Source organism: Rhinolophus ferrumequinum, chromosome 22 (assembly GCF_004115265.2).
Source record: "Rhinolophus ferrumequinum isolate MPI-CBG mRhiFer1 chromosome 22, mRhiFer1_v1.p, whole genome shotgun sequence".
NCBI classification, from domain to species: Eukaryota; Metazoa; Chordata; class Mammalia; order Chiroptera; family Rhinolophidae; genus Rhinolophus; species Rhinolophus ferrumequinum.
In genome coordinates, this window is record NC_046305.1 from 16262510 (window position 1) to 16274149 (window position 11640).

The 11640-nt window shown below is 39.3% G+C and overlaps 1 protein-coding gene across 5 annotated transcripts in view; it reads left to right on the forward strand.

Annotated features, from left to right (window-relative positions):
• SWT1 (SWT1 RNA endoribonuclease homolog) overlaps positions 1 to 6120 on the forward strand; it is a 79516-nt gene extending 73396 nt beyond the window's left edge. For 4 of the 5 annotated variants that reach the window (XM_033092952.1, XM_033092953.1, XM_033092954.1 and 1 more), the window contains one exon: positions 4472 to 6120. In XM_033092952.1, coding sequence (XP_032948843.1) covers positions 4472 to 4607 — 136 coding nt within the window. In that variant the 3' untranslated portion in view covers positions 4608 to 6120. The remainder of the gene's footprint in view (positions 1 to 4471) is intronic. The other variant, XR_004421604.1, reaches the window with a different exon arrangement.
• The last annotated feature ends 5520 nt before the right edge of the window (positions 6121 to 11640 follow it).

The following is an 11640-nucleotide window of genomic DNA, read 5'->3' on the forward strand; positions in this document are numbered from 1 at the left end:
TGCCCATTTTTAATTGGCTTGTTGAGTTACAAGGATTCTTTATAAGACTCCTTTACAAGGAATCCAGCTCCAGGCCAAAATGCTATGTGTCAGCTTTCAGGCCTGACCACAGGCAGTTACAAGGCTTTATGTAGCAGGCTCCATTGGGAGAAGCTGCCTCCCCCATACCAGATGTGGTACACAGCCCGTGCACTGCAGTCGTCTGGCTGGAGTTGCAGGCAGTGCTGAGGCCCCTGGCCCCCGGGCAGCCATGCTTACAGGGATACCTGCATTCCTAGCCCAGGCGACTCCATTTGAAGTCCTCCTTATTGGGGGCTTTGGCTGAGACATCTCTGCTGAGACCTCATTTTGGGGGCCTTGGCTAAGGCATTTTTTTCCACTTCAACTCAATGCCTTTCTGCTTCTAGCTCTTTTTTGCTGTGGTCTGAATGTTTGTGTCCCCCCAAAATTCATATGTTGAAATCCTGTTGCCCAATGTGATGGTCTTAGAAAGTGGAGCCGTTGGGAGGTAAGATTAGGTCATGAGAGTGGAGCCCTCATAAATGGGGTTCGTGCTGTGATGACAGAGGGCTCTCACCACAGTGTGCCCTGCTGGTGGTGCCTGATCCGGGGCTTCCCAGCCTTCAGAACTGTGAGAAATAAATTTCTGTTGTTTGTAAGCCCCCTAGTCTGTGGTATTTTGTTATGGCAGCCTGAATGGACTAAGACACCCTTCTTCCATCCCTTGGCCCCCTGTGTCCATGGAGAGGCAGGAGTCTTAGTGAGACGATGCTGCCCCCTGTATCTGTACCACATGTCATCTGACCCTGGCCTGGCGCATTCAGTGGGGAAAACAGAGCGCTAGGGAGATGGCGCTTCTCATTTGGCCTCTTGCTTGCAGTGTCACAGTAAATGAATAAACTGTTACTTGTTCCTTTTGGCTTGTCCTTACCAACCACCTTGACACCTGGCAGCTGATGTATTATTATGTCCTGGATATTAAGCCCTTCTCAGGTACATAATTTGCATACATTTTCTCTCATTCTGTAAATTGTATTCTCACTTTCGTGATAGTATTCTTTGATGCACAAAAATTTTCAATTTTGATGAAGTCCAATTGATGTGTTTTTCTTGTGTTGATTGGGCTTTTTGCATCATATCTAAGAATCCATTGCTAAAGCTAAGGTCATGAAGATTTACCCCAATTTTTTTTCTAAGAATTTTATAGTTTTAGCTCTAACAGGTCACCAGTCCATTTTAAGTTAATTTTTGTATATGATGTGAGGTAGGAGTCTACCTTCATTCGTTTGTACATGGATATCACGTTGTCCTAGCAGCATTTGTTGAAGAGATTATTCTTTTCCCATTGAATGATCTTGGCACCCTTGTCGAAAATCAATTGACCTTATATGTGAGGATTTATTTCTGGACTTTTAATTCTGTTTCATCTGTCTGTGTGTCTGTCTTTATGCCAGTACCATACTGTTTTGATTGAAGTTGCTACTTAGTAAGTTTTCAAAATTAGGAATTGTGAGTCCTCTAACATTATTTTTCTTCTTCAAAATTTAGCTGTTTGGGGTCCCTTGAAATTCTGTGTGAATTTTAGGATCAATTTTTCCCTTTCTGCAAAAAAGATTTTGGGGATTTTGATAGGAATTACATTGAGTTTGTAGATTGCTTTGGGGAGTATTATTGTGTTGAGTCTTCCAATCCATGAACACGGGATGCCACTAATTTAGATCTTTGATTTCTTTTGGCAATGTTTTGTAGTTTTTAGTATACAAATCTTTGGTTAAATTTATTCCTAAGTATTTTAATCTTTTTCATGCTATTGTAAATGGAATTGTTTTATTTCCTTTTCAAACTTTGTTAGTGTATAGAAATGCAACTGATTATTTGGTTGATCTTTTATTTTGCAACTTTGCTGAATTAGTTCATTTGTGCTAACAGTTTTTTTGTGGATTCTTTAGGATCTATAGAGATGATCTTATGTCTTTGTTTACAATTTCTATGCCTATTTGTGTGTGTGTGTGCGCACACATATAATTACTGTGTAGAACTTCCAGTTAAATGTTGAGTAGAAGATGTGCATGTGGGCGTTCTTATCTTGTTCCTAATTTTTGGGGAAAGCTTTCAGTCTTTCGTCACTGAGTTATGTTGCATTAAATATTGTTTTTACATTAGGATTACATTGTATTCCATTTTTCTTTGAGATACACATTACAAATGTATAGAAAAGTTCAGAAAGTTGTAAGATAAATATCCATTGTAGGCTTCCATTGTAGGCTTTCTTCATTGTACCTAGAAAGAATTTTGGAAAAACTGCATCAAAAATTAGAATTAGATCAAATTCACTACTGCTATGCCATTTTGACAAAAATAGCCATAGAAATGAATCAAACAGTTGCTGGAATTATTTTTTTAATTGATTTGATAAAATTTCCAGTTACTTTGACCTAAGATTTGGTCAAGCAATTTGATACCCGTAATAGGACAATTTAGAAAAACAGCAGCAGTTTTGCAGAGATCTCATGAGCAACATAGAATTACAGGACTAGAAGCAACCTCCAGTCTTTAGCTCTGTTCCAGGGAGGATTTGGAGTTGGGATTGTTTAGTTTGGGAAAAAAAGAAACAGGATAACTGTAAGAGACATAAAACATTTGTATTATTGGAGGAAAACGGGATAATGACTTTTTGTTTTAATTTAGGCAGACTTGGTCAGATATATTGGGGTTTTTAGGAACAACGTAAAGGAAAAACTTTTGAGCAATTAAGAGATATCAAAATATGTAATGGGCGGCCTCTCACACTTGTGTCTGGTGAGGTGACTCACGGGAGATGTTATAGAATGGCAGGCAAAGGTGTTTAGGTACTCCCACATTTAATACTCTGCCATTCTACTTATAAGCCATAGGGAAAAGGAACTCAAGAATTCCTATGATTATAATCTAGTATAGACCAAACATACACAATGAAAAGCACTCAGTACTTTCCCCAATCAGCAATGACAACTTGCTGCAGGAAACAGAATCTGTAGGTGATAATCCATTGTCAGAATGGTAACTCATATAAATAAAGAAACCAGATGCCAGTAGGACGAAAAGGGGAGCGAGAGCTCACCTCTGAACTATGAGAGGAGAAAAAAAAAAAAAAGGATAAAAAGAAAAGACACAAAAATAGATTCAAAGTCTAGTTACTAAAGGAGTTTTATTTATACGTGGAATAAATAACCAAGAACAGGGATAAGGACCTGCCCTTTTTGTTGCATTTTTAAGTTTGAAGAAAACATTTGTACCTCTCCTATTTTGGATCTCTTAAGAGTCTTCCGAAAATCATTTTTGAGTAGTTGTGAAGAATTGCCAGCAACATAACAGTAGTTTTAAGCAATCTAAATATAGAAAATAGGACTAGAGTAACACAAAGCCCCAAGTCAGGTTTTAATCAGCCTCACAGAAACCACACAGCTTCAGGAATGGAGGATGCTCAAAATATGGTGTATTTAGTTTTACCGCCACTACTGCCTCTCACCCTATTCCCTGATGTTTTCCTTTGCCCCCTACATCAAGGGATCCACGGGGAGGGGGTTGCGCAGTGGGCAGCAGTCGCTAGAGATCCTCCCAACACCCTGGCCATGGCTCGGAGCGACCATAACGTAAAAGCCAAGGAAGTAATAACAGTGTAATTTACGTAATACAAGTAACTGTCATTTCTAGAGCACCTACTGTGCCAGGCGCTGTACTAGATGCCGGGTTTTCTTCATAAACGTATGTAAACCATCTCCCAGTACATTTAAGTAGATTTCCTTCCGTGATATTTGGACTCTAGACTCTTGAGAGCCCAGGTAGGCATCATGTCAGGTAAAATTGTGTGTAGCCGTGGGATATACTACGCCTTACTCCCTGCTTCCCCACCTCTGGTTTAGAGTAATTAGTGTTATTTTGTTAACTGCTAGGTGAAGTATTTCAGCAATTATTTTTAAGAGTCGAAGGTCTGTCAACGTCCTCTCCTCTGTCCAGTGTCTGTGCCTGTCGGGAGGTGCATTCTCTTAGTAGCCTCTAGTCTACCTGTTCTTTAACTCCCAAGCTAAATAAGAGGAAAAAGTATACAATCTACTCCCCAGCGTTGCTAACCCCTTGGCTTAGAACATTTTAACATCGGCCCATCTCCTGCTGGGAGAGGGAGACCATACACGGGACTGTTTTCAAGCACCCGACTTTGCTTGTTGGCAGCAGGTCTGCCCTGAGAACCTGCATTCCTGAATCCTAGGAATTGAATCAGGATTCTGTATGTTGCTTGTCTGAGAACGATTCTAAGTGCTTATCATCCCATGTTGTTTTGTCTGTACTAAGGAACCACAACTCTTGGTGTTTTCTCTCTCGAATATCGAAGAATGTACTTCAGATGCCATTGTTACCCTGTCGAATTATGATTGTTTTCCTGTGTCTGACCAGCTAGCGGCCTTGCAGGATTTAACAGCTCTTTATCTCCTAGGGAAAAGTTAACCATTGGATGCCGCCAGCTGGTGGAGATGGAATACACCATGCAGCAGTGCAATGCATCTGTCTACATGGAGGCCAGAAACAGGGGATGGTGTGACGACATGCTCTACGATAGGCCTAAGTGCTGATTTGTAACTTCAAAGGAGTTGCATTTGTTTTCAGGAACCACAGAATAGCTTCAACCTTTTGAGCCAAACCCAGGAGACTCATGAGAAATGTCTCAGAGGTATAAAAAGGTGATTGCCTGTTACTGCCGATCTCAGTGAGGTTCTCTAAAAAGCCTAGTGCATTGTGGGATAAGCTGTGGGCTCAGCTCCTCTGAAGCTGACAACACCTGCTACCTCTGCTGCTGATACTGAGCCAGGATGTGTAAGGAAAGGAGAGGCGTCTCTTTAGTCGTCTCAGGACAGGAGCCACGGGGGCATCTGAGGAAGGCACTGCGTTAGCTTCCCTCTCAGCCGTCAATATGGTTACCTGACCGGAGACACTTCCAAACTCCAAGAAAGGACTAGGGCGTGACCGACCCTCTCATCACATTCCACAAATGACATCTTTCCCTGGGCTGTCTTACTATCAGAATGTTTTCCACAGAGACCCGGTAACTATAATTCACATCCCTTCCACTGGCGCCAAGGTATTGAAAGTGGAATTTTGACTTCAGCTCCAACTTGCCACAACAGCCTCCTTTCTTCCTGAGGCTCGTCACTTTCCAATGCATTTCTAACGGGAAAAGCAGGGAGGACCCCTGTGCGGAGTTTCCCCTGAAATGTGAAGCGGCATGAGTTTATGGGAGTAGGTGGCAGTGACCGATGTTTGCCCCTAGTTAAACCAAGTGGTTAATTGACTTTAGTTATACAGCAAGTTGGAAATCCTTGTTTACCAGAATATATTATGCTTTTGTTAATAGATTAGGTTAAATCGAATTTGGTAGTCTATTATAAATGTTCATTTATTTTTTAAAAACAATAAATTATTTTTAGTAAGAGATTGCTTTTCATTTTACTTCTAAATTGTATTTCTGAACTGTGTACAAGGTATGATTGTAAGTGACCCTCTCCGATAAAAGAGAACGTACTTCAGATGTTCACCAGCGCTCTGGGTACGACCCATGAGCTTGAGATGTTGGCGTAGGAAGCCATATATTAACCAGGGAAGGAGAACCTTCTCCCGCGTCTCTGCTCTCTGCCTCTTGTCTTCCCCAGGAGCCAAAACATCCCCTTCGCACCAGAAGAACTTTGTTCAGGTCTTTCTCTCTTAACTGCTTGGGGTCATTACTATTCGGTTTGGGCTCTGCTTTGTTACCTCCCTCCCTTGCTTTTTCCTTCTTAGCTTTTTAATATAGGTTATGCTTTGTAGAAAATTTATTTTCACTCCTGTCACCTGTGTACTTCCACATAGTTCACCTTTATTCATGTGGATTTTGATTTTGTCTTAGTCTGTATGTCTTTTATTTTGTGCATTCATCAATTATTTCAACATTTCTTACCTTTCATTGGTATGTGAAGATGTTTTCTTCTAACTTTATAGTCTTATTATTTTGATTTAGAAACATTCTTTGAACATTTTTTTAGTCTCTGTTTCTTTGAAATGTCAGGGTTTTTTTGTTTTGTTTTGTTTTTTTCTCTCTCCCGTCTTCATTGCCTTCTTTTCTGATCTTAAATTTTATACTTTTTTTCCCCCTAATTGTACATTGCAGGAGTTGAGGGTCCCCTTTCCTCCCACCCCATACACTTTCTTTTCTGGGTCCCCCCTCTGGATTGGAATAACTCAGTTAAAAAGGGATCATTAAGCCCCACCTTGTAAAACATACGGGTTTTTTTGTTTGTTTTAATTTTTTTAAGTATAGTTGGTATACAAAATTATATTTCGTTTCAGGTATATAATATAGTGAGTGATTTGACGTTTATATCCCTTACAATGTGATAATCACAGAAAGTCTAATAACCCTCTGCCACCATGTATACTTACCACAGTACTAGTGACTGCATTCCCCTTCACATTTTTCACTCATCCCCCGGTCCTGCTTCCCCTGGCAACCATCAGTGTAATCTCTGTTTCCATGAGTCTGTTTTTTGTTGTTTTTTTACGTTCCACATACAAGTGAATCCATATGGTGTTTGTCTTTTTCTGTCTTATTTCACTTAGCAAGCATAATACCCTCTGGGTCCATCCATGTTGTCGCAAATGACAAGATTTCATTCTTTTTTATTTCTGAGTAATACTCTACTGTGTGTGTGTGCATATCTTCTTTATCCATTCTCTTATCCATGGACTTCTCGGTTGCTTCCATATCTTAGCTATTGTAAATAACGCTGCAGTGAACATAGCGTTTTCGGTGTCTTCAGATAAATATCCTGAAGTAGAATTGCTGAATCGTATTGTAGATCTATTTTTAGTTTTTTGAGGAATCTGTTTTCCATAGTAGCTGCACCAATTTGCAACCCCACCGGTCAATGGGAGGGTTCCCTTTTCTCCACATCCTCACCTACACGTTATTTTTTGACGTTTTGATAGTAGCTCTTCTGACTGGTGTGAGGTGTTATCTCATTGTGATTTTGATTTGCAATTTCCCCGATGATTAGTGATGTTGAGCATCTTTTCATATGTCTGTTGGCCATTTGTATGTCTTCTTTGGAGAAATGTCTCCATGTCCTCTGCTCATTTTTTGATCAAATTGTTTATTTTTTGTTATTGAGTTATATGAGTTCCTTACGTATTTTGGATGTCAACCTCATATCAGATATATCATTTGCGAATATATTCTTTCATTCAGTAGCTTGTCTTTTTGTTTTCAATGGTTTCCTTCACTGTGCAAAAGCTTTTTAATTTGATGAAGTCCCATTTGTTTTATTTCCCTTAAGGGGACATACCCCTGAGGATATTACTAAGGCTGATGTCAAATAGTTTACTATCTATATTTTCTTCTAGTAGTTTTGTGGTTTTAAATCTTTAATCCATTTTGATTTTATTTTTGTGTATGGTGTAAGAGTGGTCTAGTTTCTTTCTTTCTCTCTCTCTCTCTCTCTCTCTCTCTCTCTCTCTCTCTCTCTCTCTCTCTCTCTCTTCTTTTTTTTTTTGCATGTATCTGTCCAGTTTTCTCAGCATCACTTGTTGAAGAGGCTTTCATTTCTTCATCATATATTCTTGACTCCTTTGTCATAGCTTTTCTTTGGCCCAGGATGCTAGAAGAGCTGGGGCTGCTCCAATCCTTGTCCTCTCACAAGGGAAATGGACTATCTTTTATAAGTAAGTTGGATAAGGCTAGTTAGTATAAAAAGGGTGCCAGGAACTTTGCTGGAATAATCCTCATGGATGCCTCTCCTGAAGTTATACATAAGGGTTTATTTCTGGGCTCTCTATTCTGTTCCATGGACCTAAGCATCTGTTTTTGTACCAGTACCATGCTGTTTTGATTGCTGTAGCTTTGTAGTATAGTCTGAAATCAGAAGGAGCGTGATACTTCCAATTTTGTTCTTTCTCAAGTTTGCTTTGGCTATTTGTGGTCTTTTGAGATGACATATAAATATTAGGAATATTTGTTCGAGTTCTGAGAATGCCATTAATATTTTAATAGGAGTTGCATTGAATCTGCAGACTGCTTTCATATATTTGTTTTGATGAAAGCATACGAGTCATCAGATCCTTAGAAGAGCAACTTCAGGTTTTAAAATCTCCATTCTTCAATAAGCATACCCTGAAGCAGGACTGATGGGGTCACCACCGGGAAGGGCTCTCAACGTAATGCCCTTGGCTTTGCCTTAGTGAGGAGCTGGCAATAACTTCAGGAGAGGCATCCATGAGGATTATTCCAGCAAAGTTCCTGACACCATTTCACACTAACTAGTCTTTTCCAACTTATTTTACAAAAGATAGTCCATTTCCCTCAAGAGAGGACCAGGGAGGATCCCCTGGTTTGGAGCAGCCCCAGCTCTCCCAGCATTCTGGGCCAAAGAAAAACTGGCTAAAGAATTGAGGTATTTACCCCATTGTGTCCTCGTTAGGACCTGCAGCAGGCATTTGGGATGCACAGATTAGAACTTCACAGGTAGGTTAATTACACTTTCCTATTATGTTCTTTGCCTGTCACATGAAAGGGGACACAAGACAAACCTAATGGTCTATTTTGATCTTTTGGCCATCTTACGGGAACCTTTCTTTCCCCCTTTCAGGGTTGATCCAGGTTGATTAGATGGTTTCTCGGTCTCCGTCCAGAGCCTAGGCTGTATGTCTCAGACTACTTTTGACAGTTCTCCCAATCCACCCATCTGTTGGAACTCTTTTCAGCTCCCTATTGTCAGCTGGGATGAATTCACCTTTCTTCTTAGAGGGAATATAGCTAACTGTTGAATAATCAAATGCATCTTCTACCTTCGGAAATGGTGCCACCCATAGTCCTTTTCTGATTCAGATTGGACTGATGGGCCAGTCCTGCTCCCTGTTGGTGACTCTTTGGCTATTTTGCCAATAAAACCCACTCTTGAAAATCACTCAGCTCCGAGAGCTTGAGCAGAATTGCAGGTTATGAACCTGGACGGTGAGGTGGCAGACACCCAAGTCTGTTACTAGCTTGGCTCAGTGTTCCTAACTACAAACCGGTTTCAACGTCCTGTTCTTTATAAGTTCTAATCTTTTCTGAGCTTTGGCAACTCTTATAGACTAATGGTTATGGGCTAACCTACATTAGCTGTGTACATAACCCTTGCACGGCCAGTGGGAATAAATGGTTCCCTGATGTGATTTATAGTGAGGTAAAATGTGGACATGTCCTAAGCCTTTTAAGCCTTTTCCTTTCAAGGTTTCATACTTTTTGAGTTAAGCTAGAAAGAGAAGACTTTTTAACTTTTCAAGTGTAGTTTTTTTGAGTTTTGTCAAAAAACACAATCTGTCACCAACACAATCAAGGTATGACTTCCATTGCTTCCCCAAATTTCCTTGTGCCCCTTTGTAGTCAACTGCCATCCCCACCTGAGGAAGCCATTGTGTGTCTGCTACCCCTGTAGTTTTCTTTTCTGGAAGGCTGTATAAATGGAGCCTTTTGAGCTGGCCTTTCATTTAGCATGCTTCCGAGAGCCACCGTGTTGTCAGTACTTCATTCTTTTTATTCCTGAGTAGTAGTCCATCGGATGGATGAAATTTACTCATTCACCAGTTGGAAGGATATTAGATTTCAGGTTTTTGGAGATTATGAAGCTGCTGTATTCACACACAGGTTGCTGTGTGAAAATGTTTTCTTACACTTGGATAAATACTTAGGAATGGGATTGCTGTGTCATATAGGGTGTTTATAAGAAATGGCCAGTTTTCCAAAGTGACCTTAAAATTTTGTAATTCCTCTAGCAATTTGAGTTTCAGTTGCTTTGCATCCTAACCAGAATTTGGTATTATTGTTTTAATAGATGTGTCATTTTGCTTTTTATGTTTTCCTAATGATTTATGATAGCATCTTCTCATGTTATTGGAACCCATTTATCTTCTTTGGAGAAGTGTCTTGTTCAAATCTTTTGCCCATTTTAAAATTGGAGTGTTTTGAGTTTTGAGAGTTCTGGATGTAAACCCTTTATCAAATGTTTTCTTTCAAGTTTGTATCTTTAAAGACCTGGTACCACTTTTGGTTAAGATAGACAAAACACGTGCTTAATGTATAAGGTAGATCTTATGACTGAGCAGATAGCTGGCGCTGTTTGGTAGATTCTCTCCAGCTTCTAATAAAGCAACCCCTTATTCTTCACTTGTGGTATATTTCACTTCATCTCTTAAGTTTCGTTCTCATTCAAGTTTGGTATCCTGTGTACTTTTGTCCAGGCTAAAATTGTATTATTCCCTTTGCTCAGTCCGAGCAAATGTGTAGCCATCTATGTCCTTTGTACTTCTTGTATTTCCAGTCTATCAACCCTGTACATACTTAGCTTTGTAACAACTTTTGCTTTTTTAAAAAATAATTTATATCCATTTAATTTAGCTTCTCACTCTTACTCAACTCCAAAAAGTGGAGCTATTAATAATGAAGCTTAAATATTTCGTTGACCATTGTACCAGTAAGTTGAAGAACCCATGGTGTGCGCACAAGTATGTCCCTCTCTTTATAAATGACTTGTTGCTCAAGGTATCATTTTAAGACTCTTGAGAGACTCCTGGTTTTATTATATAAGGAAATGGGTGCGTCATAGTAATTCCTTTTTAACCTACAATTGGTTTTTCTTGATTTTTAAAAAATTGAGTAAATCTGACATGTAACATTGCGTAAATTTAGGTGTACCATGTTACTTTCATACACATGTATTGTAATGATTGCTGGGTGGTATTTATCACATTACATAATTATAGTACAATAGTGCCTATATTCATCATACTGTGCATTCGATCTCTGGCTTACTACTTGTATTAAGTTCTGACTCTTACCACCACCATCACCCCCATCCATTTTACTCCGGTTTTTACAGGTTTGACTTTTTTAGATTCCACTTACAAGTGATATGCAGTACTTGTCTTTGTCTGACTCGTCTTATTTAGCATGTGCTCAGGGTCTATTCATGTTATAGCAAATGGGAGGATATCCTTTTCTTACTGATTTAATGTATTTAACAGGTCTGTTCACAGGACCAAATCTGTGGCGTGGCCTTACAATTTAAGATTCATATAGTGGTGTTTCCTTGTTTTTCTTCCACTTTTACACCTACTTAATTTATCTTGTGTCTGATGTGAGTTAGGAAGTCTCTCAATGAAAGACTCTTCAAATCCTTTTTTGGAATAAAGTAGGTTACAAATAAATGACAAAACTATCCTCTACAGACACTTTCTCCTTTGCCGCCTTCAATTTTAGGAATTCTGAGATTAGAGGGTACACACCTAGGGAGTTAAGCAAGGATTCTAGCACTGTATCAGTCCCAAATCCAGGTATTTTCTTAAAATATGATTACATAAGGATTCTCAAACATGTTAAGTAATGGTAAAGTGTGTATGACATACTAGAAGCCAAATCAAAGCCCTACCTTGAAAGTCACAAGAAAATTCATGCCTGAGGTATAACCAATTGTTTTATTAATTCAAATAGGTATTTTATACTTTTGGTGTTTTAGGAATCTAGTATGTTTTATGCATTACTACAACCAATCGCAAGAGTGGTTGTTTCTCAATTACTCCAAAACCCACACTGGTGAAAAA